At 37.5% G+C, this 27,857-nt stretch overlaps 1 protein-coding gene across 2 annotated transcripts in view; it reads right to left on the minus strand.

Moving 5' to 3' along the window:
* Eif5b (eukaryotic translation initiation factor 5B) overlaps window positions 1-27,857 on the minus strand; it is a 56,344-nt gene that overhangs the window by 6,017 nt on the left and 22,470 nt on the right. The window contains exons 7-18 of one of the 2 annotated variants that reach the window (XM_050134513.1): window positions 19,319-19,417; window positions 18,586-18,675; window positions 17,625-17,699; window positions 14,094-14,380; window positions 13,546-13,653; window positions 12,852-12,962; window positions 9,868-9,935; window positions 8,693-8,834; window positions 3,002-3,133; window positions 2,227-2,409; window positions 1,952-2,113; window positions 807-938 (exon numbers count right to left, since the gene is read on the minus strand). In XM_050134513.1, coding sequence (XP_049990470.1) covers window positions 807-938; window positions 1,952-2,113; window positions 2,227-2,409; window positions 3,002-3,133; window positions 8,693-8,834; window positions 9,868-9,935; window positions 12,852-12,962; window positions 13,546-13,653; window positions 14,094-14,380; window positions 17,625-17,699; window positions 18,586-18,675; window positions 19,319-19,417 — 1,589 coding nt within the window. Of the gene's footprint in view, window positions 1-806; window positions 939-1,951; window positions 2,114-2,226; window positions 2,410-3,001; window positions 3,134-8,692; window positions 8,835-9,867; window positions 9,936-12,851; window positions 12,963-13,545; window positions 13,654-14,093; window positions 14,384-17,624; window positions 17,700-18,585; window positions 18,676-19,318; window positions 19,418-27,857 lie in introns of both variants that reach the window. The other variant, XM_050134512.1, reaches the window with a different exon arrangement.

Raw genomic sequence — 27,857 nt, forward strand, 5'->3', positions numbered from 1 at the left:
CATGGACCTTATACTAGATCAACATGATTCCTAACAGCATTCTAGAAGTTATCCATATATTCAAAGTATAGCTCTCACCCCACATTAAAGAAGCTTCTCTTTATAGCAGACAAACCATTAGAAAGACACAGTCATAATTCAAAGATCACTGGACCATGGACAGCCCAGCTCAACAGATACATAACTTTTGTACCCAAGCTCTGGGAACATCATGGAAGAGGGGATGGAAAGGCTCAAGGATCAGAAGGATGAAGCAGTGTGCTGTGAGACTGTGTCTCCTATACATAATAGGGAAGGTACAGCCATGATACCTCAACAGAATGGCTGCCTAAAGACTCAAACAATCACAAATCCAATACCAATAGACTCGATAACAAGAAAGGGGGCAATAATAGGGGTATGACAGTGAACTACAGACTAATAACTGTTGAAAAATGGAGAATTACTCTTCCAGAGACAAATCCCAAATTGGTCATGCAATACAAAGTGATCACACCTGAAATCACACACACACATGCAACATTAAGTGAATTCAAGTGTGTGTGCGTGTATGTGAAACAAAACAGGCCATCAATTTCAGAGAAAATAAAGAACTATATAGGAGGGGAAAGGAGGGATGAATACGGGAGGAGCTGGAGGAAATGAAGGAAAAAGTTGTTTAATTATATTTTAACTAAAATATAGCGAATAAAAAAGATGTAAAGCTGAAGCAGGAAGATCATGAATTCAAAGTTAGTCTAGGACACTGGGAGGGAAACTGGGTAAATAGCATTGGAAGGAAAAAAAATCATAATTAATGAACTCACTTTCAAAACTGGGATTTCATCGTCTTTATAAGCCACGAGGAGAGGTAAACCAGCAAGTGTTTTCTCAAGGTCTTTCCCAAGAATCTTCACTCCTTGAGCTGCTTCCACTTCTTTATGCTTTTCATACTGGTTCTACAGACAAAAATAGCTTTTATTGAATAATCTGAATGGTGGCAGCACTACTATATTTTGTAACCTTGGAAAGAGAAAAGTGTTCTCAGGCTCTGATTATGTTGTGTTTCTTGTACAAATGATAAACTCAAGACAAGTCAGACGATAATGCTACATATAGAAAGTAAAAACAGACAACCAATCTGAACTGTAAAATCTGTGAAAAACAGGACAATGAAAGTAGAGGGATAAACAGCTAATACACACAAAGCAGTGGCTAATACTGACAGGTAAATGTAATCCAACTATTGACAGTTTTAAAAGTGATGGTGTCACAAAGCAGGCAGAGGTATGAAAGAGTGAAGAGCTGCAATGCAAGTGTGACTTGTAACTCCTGCTCAGGCAGCAGTGAGCTGGGTCCCACACACCCTGGGAAAATGAACACAAGTTCAACAGAAGGTGCAAAAAGGAAGTCCATGGTACAGCACGGAAGCATATACATTCCATGCCCAGAACAATGGACAGCAAAACAAAGTCACAGTGGAATATTAATCTGAAATTGTTTTTCAGTTCAGAAGGGCCAGGTGTAACAGCAAGCATCAAGAATGTCTCCACTTTTACACTATGCATAGATACATTTTTAGCAAGACATGCCCAGAAACTGATACTACAAAGAAAATCAAGGCTGTGGTTTACTATCAGAAAAACACTGCTATGGTTAACTATTAGTGAAAAGGCAAAGACTACAATCAGGAAAAAGCATGCAGAGCTTCTGGATTCCAACACTGCTCTTTGATTTGGTCATCCCCTAAAATTTGGTTATCCAGTACTACTCATGCAGCAATCCAGGCTGTCCATCCTTAAGTGAATCTAATAAATGGATCCTGTCACCTCTGCATACTTCTGCAATAAAACAAGGACAGGGACAAATGTGTACTGTGTATTAAGCCAAGCAGCCTTCAATTCAAAGCGAATGGTGTCAATATAAACAAACATTGTGAAGTCCCCTGCCAATGCTTACCATTTTGGCTTACCTTCACACGTAGTTCCTTCATAGGAGGAGGTAAAAGGAGGCCTCGAATCTGAGTGACAATGGGCCCTTCTACTCCAGGGACAATGATTGTATCCCCTTCATTCAACCGTCCATTGATCAATATAACATCTATTGTGGTCCCCATTCCTGGGAGAGCTTTGACCTAACAGACATGTTTTGAAAGGAAACAAATCATATGATAAGCAGCACATATCCATTACTCAAGGAACTATTAAAAGGGAGAAGGGCAGGAAAGGAAGCCTGATAATTGAGTACCTCCATGACTTGTGCTCTCAGCTCTTCACAGTGTGCAAGCCTCTTGCTCAGCATGGTTTGAGTTAATTCCACAAGAAGGTAGATAAGACTTCCCATGCCATCACCAGTATGTGCAGAGGTAGGTACCAAGGACACAAAAGTACGGGGATCTTTATTCTCATAAAACAAAGCAGCATTTAAACCCTAGAAGCAAAAATCAGTCCAAAAACACTGGGTGAGTAGAGGCATGTAGAAGAGGATGGCTAAAGAGAAGGGAGATGAACAAATGACTGATATTCTGAAACTCCACAAAGACCTAGACAACTGAGGCACTGTAGGTCAGTGGTAAAGTGCTTAACTAAGGATGTACAAGACCCTGTCTTCCATGCCCAGCACTAAAAACAAAACAAAAAAACCTCTGAACAAACACAATCTAGAAATAATCATATAGATGTTCAGAGGAAAAGAAAAAAGTAGCTTCTAAGTCAGTGCAGTTTACCAATTTGTAATGTTAAAAAGGAAGCAAGCACAGAATTACACACACACTACTCAGTTATACAAGAAGGCCGAGGAGAGGAAAGTCAGGAACTCTCGAGTTTTGTATCATCCCGGAAACAGCAAAATCCTCAGGAGAAACAGCAATAACAACAAAATACCAAAATGAAAACAACAACAACAACAAAAATACCCAACTCATAGGAGAACAGATCTGAATTAATGAAAATGGCGACTTCACTAAATAGACAACAAAAGAAACAAACATTCTGATAGGTTCTTCAGAAAGAAATTCTCCTACCTGCTGTGCAAACTCTACAATAATAGCCTTTGCACGCTCCTCAAATTCATCCTTTGTATTCTTTTTCTGCTTTTTTAAAGTAGCAGCCACATCTGAATCAGGGCTCTTCTTCCAGTCATATAACCTGTCAATCTGGAAACATTTATCAGAAATACTTCAAAATCTACAAAACTAAAGGGTGTAAGCTCCAGAAAATTCCTAATATTTCTCTCAATCTCTCTCCTCTCTCTCTCTCTCTCTCTCTCTCTCTCTCACACACACACACACACACACACACACACAGTGTAAAGTACTCAGACATTTTATTGCACAAAAGGCCTTTTCAGAGACTTCAAGTGAACCTCTTGAATAAGAAATTGCTGAGGTGACATGCTTTCCATTTTAGCCTCCAGTAAGTTCATGGAAAACTGTTCTTTGCAAAATGGAAGGTCCTAGAATTATCCTGTGAACATTAACATGTACTGTTTTCAAAGGTTAGAATGAGCTGGTAAATCAGCAGACAGGAACAAGGACTAACTCTAACAAGTGACACTGTCAGGAAGGTTACTTGCTTCACTGCTCAAATTAGGAGGAAATCTGATTAGTTACAAGAGAACTGACTTTTCCCTCAGCTGTCAGCTGTGGGATGTTTCAGGTGACTGAAATATACTGAACCATAAATATAATTTACAAGATACTAATTTTTTATAAACTGTATCTCTCCCATGAGGAGTAAGTGAGAATAAGAGGGAATTAATCACCAAAACAATGACAATGTGTAACATTTGAGCTCAGCCTATGCTCACAATGTAAAAAGGCAGATTCGTCTGTTACTAAGGAAACCCAGTTAAGGAGGAAAAGACCTAAAATGACCAGCAGAATCAAATAACTGCTTGAGGTCTTTAAAATAATGTCTAAAAGTAAACTCAATATAAAGTTCTAACCTTGAAAAAAAGCCCCCAAAGAAAGACCTAATATTTGTAGAGTTGAAGAGAAAGCCACAGGATGAACTTAAAACCCAAACTTACTAGTAAAAGAGAAAAAAGATTAGTGATCTTGAAAATGGGGCACTAAAAGCTAGCAAAATTGAAGCACACAGGAAAATATGATGGGGGGGGGGAGAAAAAATACTCCAACACTTTACTTGGCTTTCATGTGAAAAGATTAAGAAAATTAGTTGGAATGCCAGGACTGTCCTAGAATTTTACCAAATAGCTAAAGAAACAGAACGAGAATATTTAGCAGAAAATAGCTGAATCACCAAATATGACAGATTAATTGAAGCTATAAATTTAACATAATAAAATCAATAAAACCCAAGCATGATGAAAACTAAACTACTGTGTAATTAATCACACTGATAAATGTGCAAAAAGAAAAAAGTCTTAAAAGTAAGCAACATATAGTCATCCTCCTGGATATTAAACTTCACCAGGCGATGAAAGGAGACAGAGACAGAGACCCACATTGGAGCACCAGACTACAACCCCAAGGTCCAAATCAGGAGCAGAAGGAGAGAGAGCAAGAGCAAGGAACTCAGGGCCATGAGGGGTGCACCCACACACTGAGACAATGAGGATGTTCTATCGGGAACTCACCAAGGCCAGCTGGACTGGGTCTGAAAAAGCATGGGATAAAACCGGACTCACTGAACATAGCGGACAATGAGGACTGCTGAGAAGTCAAGAACAATGGCAATGGGTTTTGATCCTACTGCATGTACTGGCTTTGTGGGAGCCTAGGCTGTTTGGATGTTCACCTCACTAGACCTGGAAGGAGGTGGGAGGTCCTTGGACTCCCCACAGGGCAGGTCCCCACAGGGCAGGGAACCCTGACTGCTCTTCGGGCTCATGAGAGAGGGGGAGTTGATTGGGGGAGAGGGAGGGATATGGGAGGCGGTGGCGGGGAAGAGACAGAAATCTTTAATAAATAAATAAATAATAAAAAATTTTTTTAGAAAAGTAAGCAACATAAAACATGCATAAGGAGGAACAAAGAAAAGATGAAAGAAGAAAGCAACAAAAAAGGAAAAACAAAATAAAGTAGGACTTTTCACAAAGTGAAATATTTTCAAGAATGGAGGATTTGAAATAACACTTTTTTTCATAAAAAGGTAACATGACTTGTTATCAGTTGGGTTACACTCTTAAAGCTCAATAGACTTAAAAGGATGAGGCAAAAATGATGCTGGCAATAAACAGACTGGTTTAAACAACAGGTTAAGTCCCTAATGGTAAATGTGGGGAAAAAACACCAAGACTGAGTCTGTCGTTTTATATTTCAATATTTATTCTTATTGTGTATCTGTCTGTGTGGGTGTATGCAGAGGCTTCGTGGGACCCCCTGAGTGGGAATTACAGGATGCTATGAGTCACCCGACACAGGTGCTTCAAACTGAACCCAGGTTCCTTACAAGAGAACCAATCACATTGAGCCATTTCTCCAGTCCCTAATTTGCTATTTTAAAAACTGCCTTAAAGATAGAACTGAGCATTTAAAGAGAAAAATAATAAAAGTGGATTTATAATAAATTAAGAAAAAAAGGAGCAACAGGAAAATGGAGAGGAGAAAAAGAAAAGTGGCGCACTGTACAACAGAAGTCAAGTTAAAAATACAGACTGTAAACCTAACGCAACCTGGGGCAATAGACACATGAAGCATTCATATCCCAATGTTGAAAATAAGAATGTAACTCTTAAGAAATAGCCAAATGCTGCATAGGGGAGGGAAATGGGGAAGATTGAAAACAAGCTCATGTGAGATACTAAACAACTAACGCCACTGTGCCAAGAGGGGCAGTCGATGCAAACGATAGAGATGCAGTACCTCAAGGTGGAAGATTAGTGCTTTGTACAAATAAGAAAAAGCATGTTGGGGGCTGGAGAGATGGTTCAGTGGTTAAGAGCACTGACTGCTCTTCCAGAGGTCCTGAGTTCAATTCCCAGCAACCACATGGTGGCTCACAGCATCTATAATGAGACCTGGCGCCACCTTCTGGCTTGCGGGCACACATGGAAGGAATGTTGTACACATAATAAATATTTAAAAAAAAGAAAAAGAAAAAGCATGTGGCTACAAAAAAACCCAGCATCTTAGATATATATATATTTAAAAAAAAAGGAAGAAGGCAGTAAAGATGCCACACACACAACCCTAAGGAAAGGAAATAGTCATACTATCACAGAAGACTTGAAGGTAAAAAACTTGGTAACAACATAAAAGAAAGACTCAATCTTAATTGTATGTGTACCTTATTACATGCCTTCAAAATACATTAAATAAAATTCACAGAACTTTAAGGAGACAAAATGTAAAAAGTGCAGCCAGGAATCAATGGCCCTCTGCAATAGTTTACCAAACAGTCACAAGCATCAGTAACCAACCGTAACACTCAGCTGAACATCAGAAGCACAGATATTCAAATGAAATGTTAGACATCAAGGCTGGTCACAGAATACCATTGAAACAGACCATAATAACTCCTACAGTGTGGGTCCTTTGATCACAAAGCAATTCAACAGTATCTGGGAAAAGTCCCATACACTTACATGTTAACATTCTTCTGAAGAATGAATAGATCAAAGATAAACACAAGATAAATAAAGTATTTTTTTTACCAACTGAAAAGAGAAACAATGTCTAAGCAATGCTTAAAGTGGAAGCTAGGCATAGTGGTACTTGTAAGAAAAGGCAGGAGGATCAAAGTCAGTTCAAGATGAGGAGGGGTACTTTGTCTTACAAAAAAATAAAATAAAAAACCAAAAACACAAAAAACAGGTGGGTGATTGTTAGCTCGGGAGTCAAGAGCATCTGCTGCTCTTGCAGAGAATCTGAGTTCAGCTCCTGGCTCAAACTGCAGTAACTCCAGCTCCATGGTATCTAATGTCTTTGGATTCTTCCAACACGTGCACTCATGTACTTGTGTAAAATAAATCTTTAAAGGTGGAGGGGGTGTTAAAAAATAACAATGCAACAAAAACAGTTCTTTTAAAGACACAAACGGACAAGCTGACAGCGGGTGTGACAGTACACACAGAGGCTGGGGCACGAAAATCACAAGTTCAAGTCCATCTGTACTTCACAGTGACATCACATTGCAAAACAGTCAAAAACAGACCCAAAATAATGCTGCACAGGTTACACAAAATGCAGACACAATCCTATTAAAAATGCAAAATGAGGGCTGGAGAGATGGCTCAGAGGTTAAGAGCACTGGCTGTTCTTCCAGAGGTCCTGAGTTCAATTCCCAGCAACCGCATGGTGGCTCACAACCATCTGGTGCCCTCTTCTAGCTTGCAGACAAACATGCAGGCAGAACACTGTATACACAATAAATCAATCTTGAAAAAAAAATGCAAAATGATACTCTTCAGAAAAAATTGTCTCTTAAAAGAACTGAACATCCATACATACATATGATGATACAATTCTATTCCTAAGTATTTTCTCAAAACAAACAAAAATAAAGGACTATACACAAATGCCCACAGCTGCCTTACTAATAAGTAACTAGAGTCTAGAGTCTAGAAGCCATACATCATAGAGTAGAAACTGATCAAGTATGGTATTACCTGGTAATGAAATATCATTCTAAGTAAAAAAAAAAAAAAAAAGTTGCAACCCACCTATCAACATGAAAAAAAAAAAAGCTGTATTAACAGGAACAACAAAATGACAACTGAAAAGACCATACACCCCAGTCCTATCAAAACTAGTACAGAGATTAAATAAAAAATTTTTAAAGATCAGGGATTTTCCTGGGGCTGGAGGGGCAAGACTGGCTTCACAGAAGTGAGAGAGCCCTCTGAGAATGAAGAATGTCTACACTTTAGACAGTGATGGCTGCACAGATGTACGGATTTGACAAAGTTCATTAAGTAGTACAACTATTCTCAAGCAGTTTCTTACACTAGATTTGTATCTTGTTTTAAAAATATGCACATTAACTGTATGAAATTAGTATCCTATTTTCATACATGTGTATAAAAACAAATTGACTCCCTATTTCGTTTTTGTCTCTCCTCTCTCCTGAATCCATTCTTCTTCCTAAATAGTTCCTCTTCTGTTTTTGCTTTTTAAAAATTATATCTAGAATCTATGAGAGGAAAAAAAAAGGAGCATTTCTATGAGTCTAGCTCACTAACATGATCTGTTTTTTTTGAAAATGACATCTTTTCATTCTTATCATTGACTGATTGACTGTCCTGGAGACTCAACTTTGTGTATATTATGCACGCATTGCACCACTGAGCTACATTCCCAGTTCATTCTTCCTTATTACTGAGTATTTCATTTTGCACATACGGCATGTTTTTCTTATCCACTCATCCACTGGTGGGTATGTAGGGTGAATCCCTAATTTAACTAAAAATAGTTCTGTGATAACAACATGACTGGGCAGGTACATAATATGAAATATATTTTAAAATCACAAAAAAATTAAGGTGCATTCGTCCTAATCAGAACACAGGGTAGAGAGATAGCTCAGCAGCTAAAAGCTCGCATTTGCACTATGTTGTAACAAGAGTTTAGTTCAGTCCCCAGGACCCCTGATAGGAAGTTCACAAGCACCTATAACTTGAGCTCCGTGCACAGAGTCACTCTCTTCTGGACCCCTTGGAAACCAGCATTCACATATGTTCAAATGCACACACAGATACACACTTCAGTCAAAAATAAGTCTTATAAAAATATTTTCAGATGAGGGCTTACCTTATTAAGTGCAACAATGAAGGGACATTTTTTAGATTTGAGGAGGTTGATAGATTCAATTGTCTGGGGCTCTAAACCATGCATAATGTCAACAACTAAAATGGCAATGTCACAAAGAGAGCTTCCTCTATTTCTCAGGTTACTGTCAGAGAAGAAAAAACCATGTGAATGGAAACCTCAGTATTTCTCTTAAATTTAAATGTTTACTTTCTTTATAATGCCGAAATAAACAGAAGAAAAGCGCAGTCTCTGGGTCTCAAGGATTTACTGGTCGAGATCATCTCACAAATACCAAATTCATGATGAACTAGTCTCATAAAATAGCATATTATTTACATGCAAACCATACAATCCTCTCAAATACACAGTGACACCTCTGGGTTACATACACAGGATAGCTATCTCTGATGCAAAAATCCAAAATCCCAAACCGTCTAGAAAGAGATATAATGCTCACTGTTAAGTTTCAGATTTGGGGGCATTTTGAATTTCAAACTTTTAGAATGTCTGGAAAGTGCATGGAAATGTGAACCATGTCCATTGTTAGGCACATCAGGTAAGTGGACTCTACTGGACACCAGCAGTTTGGGTGCTCTGTGAGCTGTTATACACTACACTGTTGAGAGAAACAAGAAGGGGAGAGTCTGGACACAGCTGGCATGAACACACTCTACCTCAGCTATTCTGGAACCTCAACTGTTCATCCTGGAGAAGTGGAGCACGTAAAAGAGACAGATGAGCTGTGTATGCTTTAAGGTGTTTGCCCCTTAACTTACCACTCATTTGGCAGATACAAAAACTGAGTCTGATGGGGTAAGTTAATGCTAAAAGTTCCTCTGAGTTGTGTGTGTGTGTGTGTGTGTGTGTGTGTGTGTGCTCGCACGCGCATATGTGTATGTACAAGAATGAAATGAAAACAGTATTCCCTTTGTAATGGGACTGCAGAAATTCATGAGGAACCACTCTGCCTTTCACAGTAAGGATGTTCTTTCCAATTATAAAAGACTTTCTTCTATAAAAGCCAAGAAAACATGTGAAACACTACAAAAGCAATGATGATCAAAAGATTATGACACTGACGATATGAAAGAACCATTCAAAGTTAAAGACTAAATCCCAATGATTAAGCTTACTTGAGTTAGTAATTTCCTTGATGACAAGAGGCTTGGTCTTACCTGAAAGACTCATGTCCGGGGGTGTCAATAATCAGCATTCCTGGAATGCGGACATTCTCTCTGTCGAACTAGAAATGGTAGAGAAAAATGAAGACTTTCAAGGGAACTCAAACAATAAAAGCTTCATTACAAAACAATTTACCAAAAGCTTGAAAACATCATTATTCCCTTTTTCAAATGAATGATCTTAAAGCAGAGTCATATAGCACAAGGTTAATATTCTCTTCCATATCAAAGGAAGTTTCACAGGGGCTGGACATGGATGATCCAAGTGTGATTTCCTAGCAGCCACATCAAGTAACACAGAACTAACTTAACACCAGCTCTAGAGGAACCAATAACTTCTCTTAGTCTCCCATTGGACACCCACACAAACAGAGATGCATATGCATACAAATAAGTTTTACAGCCGGGCAGAGGTAGTGCACACACGCCTTTAATCCTAGCACTTGGGAGGCAGAGGTAGGCAGATCTCTGGGAGTTCAAGGCCAGCCTGGTCTACAAGAGCTAGTTCCAGGACAGGCACCAAAGCTACAGAGAAACAAAAAAAAAAAAAAAAAAAAAAAAAAAAAAGTTTTTACAGAACTACTGAGTTTGATCACCAGATCTCAGCAGAGTAATCTCCTGAAAGTTGTCTCCACCAAAGCATGTGCTCATATACACACTGACAACAATAAGTAAGAACATAAAAATATATCTGGTCCAATTTTAAACAAGTCTAAAGTACCAAAGTGATTTTAAAAGTATATTTTAAAAATACTCATCAGATGAGCCAAACTTTTTAAAGAATAAATGCATATCTGACTTAAATATAAGCATTTGATTACCTGGACAAAGTTCTTGAATACAAATTCACTTACTTATTCTAAAGTGATAGGTGGTGACTCCAACCCAGGGCTCTAGACATCATTCTAGCAATGATGCATGTACCTGGCCATTGGGGCTCCTTTCCAGAGTCTTACTATGGAGTTCAGGCTGGCCTCCAATGTGCAATGCCCCGTCCCAATTTATCAAGTGATGACATTAAAAACATGCACCATCACACCCAGCACACTTCACATGCCCTATAATTCTGACATAACAATAAACAAGGGTCTCACAAGTAAGATTTTTATGGTGTTGTGCATTTTCCTACTCTTCATTTTTCAAAATGTCATCTCCTCTCTATATTAATATCAATATCATTGAAATCTGCATTTTTGCCTTTTTAAATGAACATTTTACTGGGAATCATTTTTTTTTCCATTTCAGTGTCTTCAATACAAAGAGTAAATCACAAATATACTAGCTGTGCTGAGAGCTACAGTACAGGCCTAATACTGAGTTTGATCTTTATGTACCAAAATCAGAAGATTTCAAGTTTTGCCAGCTTGAAAGTAAACTGAGGAACCCTCCAATGAGTAACACACACAAATACTACTGAAGGGTGCTGGAAAGATGGCTCAGTAGTCATCAACACTGGCTATTCTCTTACAGCACCCAGGTTTAGGCCCCAGCACCTAGACTGGGTGATTAACAACCATCTGTAACTACAGTTCCAAGTAATCCAACTGCCTCTTCTGGCATTTATGGGTACATGCACAAACATGGTACACAGGCCAACAAGAAACACACACATATTAGGAACACACATACAGAATTTATTGTGTCTTTTTTTTTTAATTCAAAGGAACTACTATTTAAAATGCACTGAACCAGGACAGTGGAGTTATAAAAGTTCTTAGTAAAGAACCTGCTGTCAAGTATTAGGACCTAATTATGATGCCCTAAGCCTGGTGTGCTGGCATGTGAATGTGATCCCAGAGCTTGGGAGATGGAAACAGGCAGCTCATATACAAATACAGTTATGTGAGGTTTGGTGCTTTGTGTCTGTAATCCCAGTAACTGAAAGGCAGGGTCAGGCTGGCCAAGTTCAAGTCCAACCTGGACTACAGGGAAAAGCCATAAAATAAACACTGAAAACAATACAATGCAAAATTAACATACAATATTAATTTAAGAAACTGGAAAACTGGCCAGAGAAACCAATACCAAGATACAAAATGGTCACATGCCTCATGATCAAATTTATAATCATGCAAGAAGAAAGGTAAACTTTTAGTCACACTTAAGTGTGTTTTTTAAAAAAAAAAAAGTGAACTAAGGAGTTTCTACACAGCTCAGATAACTACAAGGTTCCTAACACGGCCACTCCATTAAGCTTTACATTTACTTTATTATATTTAACATTAAAACCTTGGATAGATGTAGACAAAACGTTCAATGAGTTAGCTTATTTATTTTATTTTTTTTTAATTTTGCTGTGCAGCTCATTAATCCTGCCTCAGACATCAAAATGATGGAATTATAAACACTGTGCCCTCAGTTTTCTGTTTTATTTGTTTTTGGGTCTTTTGTTTTGTTTTGTTTTGTGCCTTGGGTAACTAAAAATCAGGGCCTTGTACAAGGTAACGAACACTCCCTTACTAAGCAGTCTTGGTTTCCAATACGTAGCCACAATTCTTCTAATAATCGACCTCAGCAGCTCCCTCTTAGGCCTCAAACCTGAGATCAACTTTTAAATATAAAGATCCTGGGTAATGGTAATAAAAATATGCAATAAAGTAGCTTCAGAACAATAAAATCCTTGAAAAAAGGGGGAAATGGCATAGAATCTAGAGCAAAACAACAAAGACAGAAGGTAGACAGAAGGGTCTGAACATACCTCTATCCCTTGGGAATGTACCCAAAGCTTCCAATGCCATCAGAAAGGAATTGAGGCTTAAAGAATAAGTTTCACACCTAGTATTTCCACCAGCATACTTGAGAAACACACTGATTTATGTCTGCCTTTGTTCTATTACTATAAAAACTTCATAAAATTGCTACCATGTTGGTTCCTCCGAGTCTGCTCCTGAGCCAGGCTCATTAATAACTTGCTTTAAAATAAACTATCTCATGTCTTTTGTGTACTGTCAACAAAACAATTAACAAATGTAACTTACATTTTTAATCATCTTAGTTTGTTCATTAATAGCTTCAAGAGGAACATTTGTGGCACCAATCTGCTGTGTAATACCGCCTGCTTCCCCATCTTGGACATGCGTGTGACGGAGCTATGAGAAGGCAACAAATTGAGATTGGTATTTTGGCATGAAAGAAGATAAAAATACAATCAGTAAGAAACTGGCAACTCACTTTCTGTACAGAGTGCATACATAACAGTGACCCCAGACTAAAGCTCCAAGAAAGGGGAGACATTTGTGCCCCTTCTTCAACTATCAGGCTGTCACCTTTATTTATTAAAAAATTACTGTGTACTCTGGAATCCTGACCGTGACACTGACCTGCGGAAAAGAACAAAAAGCTTCCCACACTACACCTAACAAAGGAAGAGGCTAAGAACAAAGAATTCTTCAAGGCTGGGAAAGGTGGGAATTACAACATCACACAAAACCCCTGGGACACTTTGCAAATCTTTCAAAAAACAGGCTCCACTTTTCTCCCCCATGATCCCATTTGGCCAACCTGTAAAAAAACCTATAACCCATTTTCCTTCACAAATTTCTATTTCCTAATTTCTTTGAAATACTAGGAAACAGAAGCAGCAGACTCATGGGCCTGCTATGTCGTATAATATTAAAGCTTTTCAAAGGTACTACTCATTTTTCAAGTAATACTATGCACATATTTTCTTACCTTATCTAGAATTTTTGTTTTTCCTGTGTCTACATGTCCAAGCACACAGATGATAGGGGCTCTTAACTTTTCTGTATTTACATTTTTACTATGTTCAAGTCGCCGTTTCTAGAAGTGGAGTTAAAAAAAATCACAAATTAAGACAAATTAAGTACTGCTTCAAGTCCTATCTATGCTCCATCTTGACTCAGGTTAAAGGGGGTGGGTGGGCTCCTGCTTTAGACCAGTGTCAAAAACATACCATGGTCCAACAAAAGCTGGAGAGATACTAGTCATGATAATACCTTGTTGTTGGGTTTGTTTTTTTGTTTTTGTTTTTTTTGAGACAGGGTTTCTCTGTGTAGCCCTGATTGTCCTGGACCTCACGCTATAGACCAGGCTGGCCTCCTCTCAGATCTGCCTCCTAAGTGTGGGGATCAAAGGCATGTGTCACCACCACCTGGCGGTAATACCTTCTTAAAGCACTGACTCAAAACCTTTAGCTATGTACTCTAAAGACCACAAAAGACTGAAGAAGAAGAGAGGAAAGGCAACAGGAAAACAAATACCTCAATTCTCCGTTTTGCTTTGTCGTAAGCCCGCTCTTCTTTAGTACGGTCGTCATCGGAGTCATATTCAGAGTCTGAGCTAACATCCTTGCTTGGCTTTTTATCTAATGTTTTCCCTGACTCTTTCTCATCCGACATCTTTTCATCTTCCTCATCACCTTCACTGCCTTCGCTTTCTCCTTCCTCTTCCTCATCTTCACTCTCCTCTTCCTCTTCATCGTCCTCTTCATCTTCCTCCTCCTCCTCCTCTTCAGGTTTTTCTTGTACTTCTATGTGAATTGTATTTCCTTCTTTGAAGAAAATAATTATTTTAAAATAAATGAAAGCCTGAGTTCGAGGCCAGCCTGGTCTACAAGAGCTAGTGCCAGGATAGGCTCCAAAGCTACAGAGAAACCCTGTCTCGAAAAACTAAAAATAAATAAATAAATGAATGAGAGGCAACATCACAGATTTATATCAAAAGATTAGACTATAAAGGGACCAATTGTTAAAATGCACTAATTACAGCAGTCGCTTTAACTTTATACATCACAAAGGCCAAACATCTGTTACAGTGAAGACTACCGCCTAGCAGTAAGAGTGTGGCAACATTACTACGCCAGGACTCGTGGCAGGACCACATGGACGGCTGAGTATAATGCTGAGTACTGCTTTCCCCTGGGGTACTTCGATGATTCTGAAAGCAGTAGTTAAATTTGAAGCTGCCTCAGGGCTAACAGCCACATATTAGGAGCCCAAACCTAACAAGACTAGAGAAGAGAGGGAAAAGAAGGGATGAGTGGGCAATCACTGGGTTATAATACTGTTACTGTGGAATAAAATCCTGTATCATATGCCCTAGAAGAAACAGTAGATGAGAAATGAACAGACTGTCTACTGTATCATCATCTAAAATTAAATGAGTTCATGCATTTGTTATTCAAAATGCTAGTGTATAGACTGAGAACCCTTAATTTAAAAAAAAAATCCCCAAATCTGATATTCTCAAAAAATAATGTCAATATCTTCCCTCTTTAGACATAAGGCCTTAAATGTCTCTAGTTCAAAACAAACTAGAGATACTAAAACTCTGTGTCAAGAAAAAAGGTATCAAATTAAATATGAAAAAGTTAAAAATGAAGCAAAAGATGTTAAAATATTCTTCAATCCAACGAAACAATCTACCATATTAAAAAAAAAAAAAAGAGGAAGAACAACAATGGAGGATGGAGGTTAAGAAACAGAATCTAGCTCCAAAGCTAGAGAAAAACCCTGTCTTCAAAGACCAAAGTATAAGCAAAAACAACAACAAAAACAGAATTTGACAAGAAAAAAAGCGATGGTATACAAATTGCGAGTTGGAGAAAATGCTCAAGTACTCTAAAACTGTCTGGAAAGAAGGTGGCACTAGACACTGTTAGTCAAAATGTACTAGTTAGAAATCTCTAACAGCATCATGTTAAAAATTAAGCTGATCAGGGATCATTCCAATAATACTTCAGATAATACTCATTCCAACAATACCCATTCTAATAATACTATATTCAATAATAATTCAGAAACCAAGGCATGAAGACCACACATTTGAAGCCAGACCAGGAACTTAGAGAGAAAAGAAAGAAAGAAAGAAAGAAAGAAAGAAAGAAAGAAAGAAGGAAGGAAGGAAGGAAGGAAGGAAGGAAGGAAGGAAGGAAGGAAGGAAGGAAGGAAGAAATTCTATCACTTCAGTAGAGACACAAAGACCTTGGTTCACAGCAAATCCTAGGACAGCATGAACAGGATAATAAAACCCTATCTCAGAAACTATGTAAAACAGAATTAGAGAAAACAAGAGGGCTGGAGAAAGGAACTAATAATAACAAAATCCAACAAATAAAAGATAGTTATAAAAGAGAGGGAAAAAGGAAACATCAAAACAGACTTAGGAATGAAAATGAAAAGCATAAAAGAGAAAGTGTGTCCCTAATTACATAAGGTGTCAATGCTGTTGTGAGTACTGCAGGTAAACTGTACTGACAAACTGTGTTTGCTATAGTCTGAGTGCACTGTCTCCTCTACCATGGTGCTATTAAGAAGTAGTGGTGCATTCCTTTAATCCCAGCACTCCAGAGGCAGAGGTAGGCAGATCTCTGCGAGTTCGAAGCAAGTTCCAGGACAGCCAAAGCTGTTACAAAGGAAACCCTCTCTCAACAACAAACAAAACAAAAACAGACATAGGGCTTACGAAAGCAAAGTCTTTAGTGCTTTGTACTCCTGAGGCCATTACTGCTTCAAGGACCAAGTGAGAATATGCTCCTTCCCTCTGAAAGGGGCAGCAATAAAGTGTCTCCCTGAAACAGAAAGAAGCCCTCGCCTGCTATCCACCAGTGCCAGTACTTTGACATTAGATTCCAAATCGAGGAAAACACATCACTATTTTTGATAAGACACACAATTGGTGTTTGACTATGTCAGTAATAATGTACTGATACAAAGTCATTTAAATGATTAAGAAGAATACCACAGAGAGAAAACAATAATGAAGTCAAGGGTAGTTTAGCTGAATATGAGATACTTAATATGCTAATAGCCACTACTCAGAAACAGAACTATAAGAGAATGCCCAATTCATCAGAAAAATCTAAGACTATATCCACCTGACAATACAGAATCAAAATATATAAAGCAAAAATTAACAGAACTCTGAAAATAGACAATCTATAATCACAGTGAAAGATCTTTTCAATACACAGATTAGTAGGAGAATGTGCACATATATGTGTGCTCATGTGTAAACATACAAACTCTCAGAATAATAAAGTCTTGAACAAAATAACCAGCACACTTGGTCTCAATACAAAAACCCAAGACAACTTCTAAAAACTAGCTTCAATTCACATTTGAAAACAAAATATCTGGGCATACACTGTCTTGTACGGCAAGACCCCACAACCAGACTTCTATTAAACAGAACCAAAGAACTGAGAAATAACTCAGTGGTAGACTCCTACTGATAAATTCAAAGCCCTGGGTTCAAAGCCTAGCACACACAAACAGACGTACATATCCACAGAATCAAGGGTATTCTCTGGTCCCCAAATTCTGTAGGTTAATAAGCATACTAAATAAACTAGATGATATATATAAAACTGAAAAATTAACATCAAAACTTACAAATTTGGTGAAACCCTTGGTTAACTAAAAATTTTAGTTTTAAAAAAAAGGAGGAGGGGGAATCTCAAAAATCAAACAGCCAAATATTCTCAAGAATACAGGAAAACTATAAGAAATTAGATTCAAAGAAAGGGATTTTAGTCATAAAAGGCAAATGTAATGACCAAAAGACAAACATTTACATCTCATTCAGTGAGTGAAAGTATACCAATCTTTGCTTTATGATGCTAGGTTTTGTGTAGGTGAGCTTTAGACAAGCTACTCACACCACACTGTCTGGACAAGTGCATTCTAGACAGCTATCACCTTAAAGATGACCTTCTGAAAATACATTACTTTGGATTTAGGAATACAAGTGATACGAGATCAATGGCGTTATCAATATGTACTCACGATTACCTTGTTCTCTCTCCTCATCACTGGCCATAGCTTCCCAGTCATCTAACCCAGCATCCTCAGTTTCTTCTTCTTCCTCTGTAAGTACAAGTTGCTATTTATGACAAAAAGTACTTGAGAGTAAGAGGCTGCTTTCATAAGTGTTAAATTATGCCTGGGCATAAAAAAGACACACTTCAATTATGAAAAAATACTTATGCAACTGTTTTCTTTGGAATTATCTTTCAATGAATCTAGCATGCTGTAACTTACTGTGATTCAATGTTTCACAATTTCTTAATATGGTTTCAATATGCTATTATTAAATTTAAAGTAGACTTTCTATTTAAATAAACTAAATTAGAAACCTAAACAACAAAATGTTTAGATTTTAAACATGTATGAACTAACTCAGTTCTTTAAAACTTTCAACTCACACATTATACACAGGATTTTTATTTTGCTCTTATCAGACTTATCTTTCAGAACAATGTTGTGAATAAAAATCAAAATTGCCAATGTTTGCAAGCTGCATGTACATACACACACACACACACACACACACACAAATGAGTATGCTAAGCTGCACATATTTGGATTAGTAAGCAGGAGCTAATCTCTAAGGTTTCAGAATATACGTTTTATGGTTCTAACTAAAGAGGTTCCCAATTTGCTTTCACACCATAAGGTAAAACTTCGGCTTAGAGATTTTTGACCCATAAATCAAACAAAGACATTCCAAAACCCTTCAGTGTCTCTAACAGAAGTTGTACTGACATTACTAAAGAGAAATAAAACTGATTCATTCAAATATCACTTGGATATTTTCTCAAAGTAGAAATGAAAAGAGATGGGTTAAAAAAACGAATGATGAAGAAAACCATCTAAGCTAGTAATTTATTTGGCTCCAAACTACTTACTGATGATAGCTTACAAATCATGAACACTATGTAACAGGAATTAATGAAAACCTGATGTTACTGGCCTGGTTCAACAGAAGGGGGTGTCTCTTCTTTTTCTGGTATTCCTTGCTCCACGACTTCCATAGGAACACTTATTTCCAAAGCTTCAGATACTAAAAGGGAACAGGAAATGTATTAGCCACATTTTGTTGTCTATAATTTCTCTTCAAATATCCTATTCAGCACAGAATAAGAATCCTTGATGTAAGAACACATGTCTTCCTAAGTCTCGGAAACATCTGATACTTATAAAGGACATTGTTTTTTTGGACTTAACAAATACTATTCATATAATAATCCGAAGTATTTTTTGAAGGTTTATCTTTTGTGTGTGAATATACATGCAACTGTGTGTAGGACAGAAAAGGCACTGGATCCCAGAGAGCTGGAGTTCCAGGCATCTGTGGGAGGCCCAATTTGTTACCCGAGTGCTAGGATCCTAATTCTGGTCTTCACTGGTTGAACACCAAGCAGTCTTAGCTACTTAGTGCTCTTTTCCAAACCCTAAAGTACTTTCCCTTTTGCGCTTGAACCAGGTGAGAATGATTAAAATGGTAAGAAACAACAAGGAAGAAAACACAGTGCTGGAGCTGGGGATATAGCCAAGTAATAAAATCCCTTTGGCTGGGTAGGGTCCTGGGCTCAGTCCTCAAAATCCCACATACATGTATGTTTATAGTACCATACAACTCACAGTTGAAAGCTGTGAGAAAAACACACAATCCTTTCTAAACCAAGACTACTTTATATACAAACCTTCTTTATTTTCTGGCTGTTGTGGTGTTTTCTTCTTCTTTTTATCTTCATAAATAGGCCTTTTCTTTGGCAACGAATCTTTTGATGGCACTCCAACGCCTGGTGGGGGCGGGGGAGGAAAATTTAAGGCTTATATTGTTATATGGTTTACTTGAGTGAAAGTATTTAAAATATGAGGCATGGTAACATACTCGTAATCATAACACATGGGAGGGTAAGGCAGGAGGACCATCATCCTATTAGATTCAAGGTCCATGTGGGGTACATGTGAGTCCCTGATTCATCTGAACACTTCTAAAAAAGCAAAGTATTTTTAAAAACAATACTTTAAGTGAGGCAGTAGTGGTGCATACCTTTAATCCCAACACTTGGGAGGCAGAGGCAGGTGGATGTCCATGAGTTTGAGGACAATTCTGGGACAGCCAGGGCTATACAAAGAAAAGCCCTATCTCAAGAAACCAAAAAAGGACAACATTTTATTCAATTCAAAGATACATAACCTAAAATATAAAAGCATTCAGAGAGAAACCTATGGCTTCTGCACAGGGTGTCTTTACATTAACATTTAAACACAGAGAGCTAGCAAGTGCATAGGTCTTGCAAACACCATTACCATGAAGTAGAGCAGCTCTATTACCAAGCACTGTCTCAAGCAGCCAAGCCTCCTTTATCTGAGCTGACTCACCTGTTCTCTAACCATACTATTTAGCTTTTCCCAAAATGTCCAACAAGAAGCCTCTCCAGTCTGGCTTTTGCCATCATAATGGATATGTAAATCATATAGTACTTCATCTTTTTCATTTGTTTTATTTTGAAGAGTCACATTGTGCATCCTGGCTAGCTTGAAACTCACCATGCAGACCAGGCTATCCTTGAACTCACAAAGATCTCACGACCACTGCCTCCAGAGTGCTGGGGTTAAAAATAAGCCCACCATGTCTGGACCAATACTTCATCTTTTAATTGCTGAATTATTGTATTACACCAGGTCATTATCCATTTAATAGCTGAAGGGCGTCTGATCACTTTTAATCTATAGTATTTATGAAAGCAGATGTGAATATTTTCACACAGATTACTTCATGAGTTAATTCTCTTGAAAGAGACAAGTTAAATATATGCTTAATTTTGTTCAAAACTGTCAGTTGTTCTTCAAAGTAGACTAATATTGAACATTCTTTTTATGTTTACGCTTACTATTTAAAGAGGCTCTTCAAATCTTGTGTATGCTTTTATATGGAGGTACTGGTTGTCCAACTACTGAAGGATGAAGTTTTATATACCTTCGGTAGTATTTATTAGTAGACAATAAGGAGTTTGTGAACTCTTCTTCCTTTTATGGGTTACTTTCATTTTACATTCATATGGATGTAGGTGTCCACAACGCCAAAGAACACATAGTTGGACTTAGGCCATCAGATTCGGTGACAGGTACTTTTACTCACTGAGCCATATTCCCAGCCCCTGAATTATGCTTTTAAATTAAGTTATCTTAAAACTCTTTGCCTAATACATTTTCTCCTATTTCTCTCTAAAAGCTTTTGGTTTATAATATTTACAACTATGATCCATTTTGAATTAATATTTAGATAAAATCCCCGGGGATAAAGGCAAGTTTCTGCATATAGACATTCAATTGTTTAAGTACATTTGTTTTACAAACACACACACAAATATACTACATTTATTTCATTCACTGAATTTCCCAATACCAGGGAAAACAGCATCACTGTCATATGCAGATGCTGTTCTATTAATCTACTTGTCTGCCCTTTTGCCAATAACACTATACTGACTCTTGGGGCATTAGAGTATTTTTTTAATTTATTTAGAGTTAATCTTCAAATTGCATATTCTGAGACTTCTAAATTACTCTCCTTGGACCAATGGAATCGAATCGAAGACCGGGATGTCAATCCACACACCTACAAACACCTGATTTTTGAAAAAGAAGAAAAAATATATAAAATGGAAAAAAGAAAGCATATTCAACAAATGTTGGCATAACTGGATATCAGCATCTAGAAGAATGAAAATAGATCCACATCTATCGCCATGCACAAAATTCAAGTCCAAATATATCGAAGACTTCAACATAAAACCAACCACACTGAACCTCATAGAAGAGAAAGTAAGAAGTACACTTGAATGAATGGCCCTGGAGATAACTTACTAAATATAGCCCCAGTAGTACAGACACAGTTAATAAATGGGACCTCCTGAAACTGAGAAGCCTCTGTAAAGGAAAGTAAAGAACACAGTCAACAAGACAAAATGACAGCCTACAGAAAGGGAAAATATCTTCACCATTCCCATATCGGACAGCGGGCTGATTTCCAAAATATACAAAGAACTCAAGAAATTGGTCATCAAAAGAATAATCCAATAAAAAATAAGACCTAAACAGAGAACTCTCAACAAATGAATCTAAAATAGATGAAAGACACTTAAGGAAATGCTCGACATCCTTAGCCATCAGAGAAATTCAAATCAAAACAACTCTGAGATTCTATGTTGTAAGAATGATAAGATCAAAAACACTGATGACAGCTTATGCTGGAGAAGATGTGGGGTAAAGGGAACACTCCTCCACTGATGGTGGGAATGAAAACTGGTACAACTGCTTTGTAAATTAGTATGGCAATTTCTCAGAAAATTAGGAAACTATCTCAAGACCAAGAAATACCACTTTTTGGTAAATACCCAAAGAATGCTGAATCATACCAAAAGGACATACATGTGTTCAACTATGTTCATAGCAGCATTATTTGTCATAGCCATAACCTGGAAACAACCTAAATGGATAAAGAAGATATAGTACATTGACACAATGGAGTACTACACAGTGGAAAAAAATGACATCTTGAAATTTGCAAGCAAATGGATACACACAGAAAATATCATATTGAGTGAAATAACCCAGATCCAGAAAGATAAATGTAATATGTACTCACTCATAAGTGGCTTTTAGACATAAAGCAAAGAAAAACCAGCCTACAATTCACAATCCCAGAGAACCTAGACAACAAAGAGGACCTTAAAAGAGACAATTATGGATCTGCTCTACATGGGAAGTAGAAAAAGACAAAATCTCCTGAGTAAATCAGGAGCGTGAATAGAAGGGGGAGGGGAGAAAAAAGGGGAACGGTGAAAAATATATAGCTCAAAAGTTAAATAAATAAGCACAAAAAAAAAAAAGAATAAATTACTCTCCTTTTTCAAGAAGCATTTTTGGTAGGGTTGGAGAGATACTCATTGTGTTATGAGCACAGAGTTCTTACAGAGGACTAGGGTCTGGTTCCCAGCACCCATATAGCGGCACATAACCATCCATAACCTTAGTCCTGAAGGATACAATGCCTTCTCCAGACCTCTGTGGGCACCAGGCACAACAACACATGTCCATATACATATATGCCATCAACAATACTTATATACATAATAAATAAACCTATTTATTTGTTTATGTGTGTGGTATTTTTCGAGGCAGGGTCTCACTATGTCCTGGAACTCACTGTGTAGAGCGGATTGGCCTTGAACTCAAGAGATCCCCTGCCTCTACCTCCCAAAGTGCAACAATTAAAAGTGTCCACCACTATGCCCAGCTTAAATAAACAGAAAAAAAGGTTTTAAGGAAAGTCTTTTTGGCTATCCTAACTCCATCTTATCACATCTACATTTAGAAATAGGTAACAAAGCACCATAAAATCATTCTGTGATTTGACATTCCAACTCAATCTACAGACTAATTTTGGAAAGCTTCATTCATAGTTTTGAGTCTTATGGTTAATGATATAAAGTCTTACTTTGATTTACTCACTGCTATTTAGTAGTTCTCAGGTTTAGATACTATAATAGGTTTATAATTCTTTCACTTTTCTTTTTAGATTGGTTCAGTAAATGTTACTGCTCAAATTTTTGTTTTGTTTTGTTTTTTTGTTTTTTGTTTTGTTTTGTTTTCAGCAGCTAGTTGCTAGCATGAAAATACAACAACAATTACATATTGCTCTGCCACTTTACAGCCTTGCTAACCTCGTCCCCAGTTCTACAGTTGTCTTTAAGGAGATGCCTTCAAGCATTTTTCTATGTTGATAATCATAACCTGCACAGACAGTTGCACTGTGTCTATCCAGTCTGCCTGCCATTCATTTATTTAGCCCAATTTCACAGGTCAGGACATTACAGCACAATGCTGAATAATCATAGTGAGCAAAGACTGCCCTGCCTTTTCCAATATGTTAGTTGGGGTTTCTTTCTATTAATTCTTAAAATTACATTAGTTTTGTGTTCCAGGTAGTGGTGGCACACGCCCATTAATCCCAGTACTTGGGAGGCAGAGACAGGTGGATATCTGTAAGTTCAAGGCCAGCCTGGTCAACAGATCAAGTTCCAGGGCAGGCTCCAAAGCTATACAGAGAATCCTATCTCGAAAAACCAAAAGAAAAACAAAACAAAAAAAACATTAGTTTTGTGTGTTTACATATAGGCACACACCACACCATATATATCTGGAAGTCAGTCAAAGAACAATTTACGAGAATCCATTCTTTTCCTTCTATCATGTGGATGGGCCTCAGGGAGCAAACTCAGGTTGTCAGACTTGGCAGCAAATTGTCTTTACCCACCAAGCCATCTTTTCAGCCTGCTGTTAAGGTTTCTTTTCAAACTTTTTAACACTAATATAACAGCTGTGCCCTTTTTGTGGGGAAGGGATAGCAGGAGGATATTGATGCCTTAAAATGTCAAGTTAGGAAGTTCACCAAAACTGTTAGTAAATATACCGAATGACAATTCTGTCAAATGGTTTTTCTGAATTCTCTGGTATATATCATGTAATTTTTATATTTTAGATTGCTGATATGAGAAAACATAGTGGTTGATTTTCAAATATTGAGTCAGCTTTGTATTCTCAGGATAATACTGAATTTATGAGATTATCCTCATGTATACATATATGTAAATATATATGTATATATATAAATATATACTTTAAGTAGGTAGCTATGTATCCACATATCTATCTATGTATCTGGGGATAGAGAGAGAGAGAGACACACAGAGACACAGAGACACAGAGAGAGAGAGAGAGAGAGAGAGAGAGAGAGAGAGAGAGAGAGAGAGAGAGAGAGAGAGAGNGACAGAGAGATGCAGAGACATAGAGAGACATAGAGAGAGAGACACACACACACAGAGACACACACACAGAGAGAGAGAGAGAGAGAGAGAGAGAGAGAGAGAGAGAGAGAATGTGTATGTGTGTGTTACTTTGCTAAACTTTGAGAGCTTTTTTATTTAAGTTTCTAAATGGTCAGGTATTGTATAGCTCATACTCAAGATACTAGGACAGAAGGATTGAAGGGAGTTTCAGACCAGCCTGGAACTATATATAGTCTGCATAACCTCTCTTGAAATGCCTTTGTCTCAGTATGTAGTGTTCTCAAAAAACATACAAGCTATTTCTGGAATATAGAATGCATAACTGGTCTAATATACTACTTAATTATCTTTCAAAGTCCCTGGGAACTTACTTTGTTTTCTTTGTTAAAAATTAACATAGTAAGATTTAAACAGACCATAAAACTGAGGGTTTTGTGTTTATGGGTTTAGTTAATTTGTACCTTTTTAAAGTTGTTCTACTGCATCTACATTTTTTAATATACAGGGCATATAATTGTTCACAGCAATACCTTCCATTTCACTACCCACATTGGTTTTAAATGTTATTGATCATCTCCAGGAACTAGCTCTTAAGTCACAAAGTGAGTAGTTGTGTGTGCATGCACACACTCACTCACACACACAAACACACATACTGCCCTTTATCAAATGTTCATCTACAGTAAGCATTCCTCTTTGAATAGGGTAAGGAGAAATGCACTGTTTAGTTTTCAAAACTTGTAGATTTCTCCCCAGATATATTTATTTTGGGGGTAAGTTTTTTGCTTTTTGGGCTTTTTTTTTCCCAGATAAGGTCCTGTAATTTAATTCAACTGACCTAGAACTTGCTATGGTAGACCACGCTGGACCCAAACTGTTCCGCCTCCCAGTGACAAGTCTGCGCCACTATGCCAAGATCCCAATAGACTTCCATTATCAATTTCTAACTTAATTCTGTTTTGGGGACAGTAAAACACACATGTGCATAAATTTAAAAAAAAAAAAGAACCTGAAATTGTTTTATGGTTCAAAAAAGCAGTCTACCTTGGCATGAATTTGTCATGAAGTTTGAAGTTAGGTGTCCACAGGCACAGGACTGCCTTTTTTTTTAATATGATACAAGAGAGCATGATGGAGGAAGGTCATTGGTTAATTAATAAAGAAACTGCTTGGCCCTGATAGGCTAGAACATAGGTGGGTGGAGTAAACAGAACAGAATGCTGGGAGGAAGACGAAGTGAGGTAAGACACCTCAGACAGACGCCATGCAGTTCCTCTCCAGGGCAGATGCGATGAAGCAAGCCGCCAGGTCATACATGCTGAATCTTTCCCAGTAAGACTGGTGCTACACAGTTTATTAGAGATGGGTTGATCGGGATATGAGAATTAGCCAGTAAGGGCTAGAGCTAATGGGTCAAGCAGTGTTTAAAAGAATACAGTTTGTGTGTTGTTATTTTGGGGCATAAGCTAGCCAGGCAGCTGGGAGCTGAGTGGCAGGAATGCACCCCGCAGCTCCTTCAACAAGAGCACAGTGTTTTATATTGTTCATGCCTCTGTTTGTTGAAAAGTTTACATTTCTGAAGCATATTTCAGATAAATGTAGTGTGGGACAATTCTATATTCTGCCAATTATGTTTTAAATAAATGCTGATTGGTCAGTAGCCAGGCAAGAAGTATAGGCGGGACGACCAGACAGGGAGTAGAGGCAGATCAAAGAGAACAGGAGAATTCTGGGAAGGAAGAAGCCAATCTATAATAGTCAAACTTGTAGTCATGTTTAGATTTTTGGATATATAGAGATGGATAGTTATTCTTTATAAACCTTTCAAAGACTAACAGAATATGGCATTTAAAATGTTTTAAGGACTTAGGACATTTCATGACAGTGAGACACATCTGTACCAATTACTTCAAGAAGAAGATGGGCATCAAAGAGGCTCCTTAAGGAGTTTGCTAGCCATTTGGGCAAGAAACTGCTTTTGCCTAGACTGCTTAACTAGATATGCAGGACCCACAGAAAAAATGACTGCTGAACTTGCCTAAAGATGAGACCATCCTATCCTTCAGGGTCCCTGTTTCATCAAAGAGTCTATAAGACATTATGCAGGATACAGAAGAAAGTGACTGAGAAACTGCCTATATAGGTAAAATTGTCTTTGAAATTCCCTGCTTCATGGAAAGGTCTGATAGATTTTATGGACCTGTAGGTTGAAGATAGATGTTCCAACGTTACAGAAGAACTTTGGGTGACTGTCCAGGCAGCAAGATGTCACTGTCAATTCTAGAATTTTGGAAGTTGCTTAAAATGCACTTCCTGTTAACTTAGGTAATATTATATCCTTCTGGTATCTTTGAGTTGGAAAATAGTTATAATTATAGTTTTCCTTAGTTATGATAAGATAAAGTAGATATAAATATTGTAACTGTAATTATTATTTGATACCTGTTTTGTTATATGTAATTTTACAATGTTAAAGTTAAAACCTTCCTTTTTATTTAAACAGAAAGGGGGAAGTGGTGTGGGATTCCCCTCTGTATGCTGTGAATACCATTAGTAATTAAAAAAAAAAAAAAACTGTATTGGGCCTGCGCAGGGAATAGAGGTAGGCGGGAGAAAAAGGAGGTGGAGTTAAAAAGAGAAGCCATGGAGCCACTGCCAGAGACAGACATGCTGAAACTTTGCTCGTAGACCAGGACCTCGTGGTGATGCTCAAATTAATGGAGATAGGTTAAATGAAAATGTAATAGTTAGCAAATAAGAAGCTAGAGCTAATGGGCCAAGCAGTGATTTAAATAATCTAGTTTCTGTGTGATTATTTCAGGAGTCTGAGTCACTGGGAAACAAATAAGTGGCCTTCCTTACTACAGTTCTCCAAAATTTGTAGAAACCAACACTGCAAGAAACAATGTCCAAATCTCTCTTTGAACAGTGTGAACTACCAAGAAATTCTCATTGTTATCTTTACGTATATTCCTTTTATCAGATTTGAAAATTACATGTTTCCTGATTATGCCTCCTCTTCATTGGGGCATAATTTACCTACTGGGCTTTTATTTTCTTGTCAACATTCATGAATGTCTAATACTTTGCTGTGTTATATTTTTAAAAAGCAATGCAAGTAAGATTGAATAAAGACTTATACAAAGCAAAATTCATTAATCTATTTTTGTTTGAGTTCATGGTTACCATTTTCATTATTTTAATGTTTTCTTCCAAATAAAGGAAGTTAGAGGTATTGTTAAACTGGGAGAGTAGAGCAAACCAGTCAAATTTAATTTGTAACATTACTAAGTATGAAGGAAATATACTCTTCTCAGTTTACAATTTGGGGTAGGAGGACACAGGTATAATTGGGAACGGCAAGGTTATTGCAGGAGACATC

Source organism: Alexandromys fortis, unplaced genomic scaffold (genome assembly GCF_014885135.2).
Source record: "Alexandromys fortis isolate MF-2015 unplaced genomic scaffold, M_Fortis_MF-2015_v1.1 scaffold_20, whole genome shotgun sequence".
NCBI classification, from domain to species: domain Eukaryota; kingdom Metazoa; phylum Chordata; class Mammalia; order Rodentia; family Cricetidae; genus Alexandromys; species Alexandromys fortis.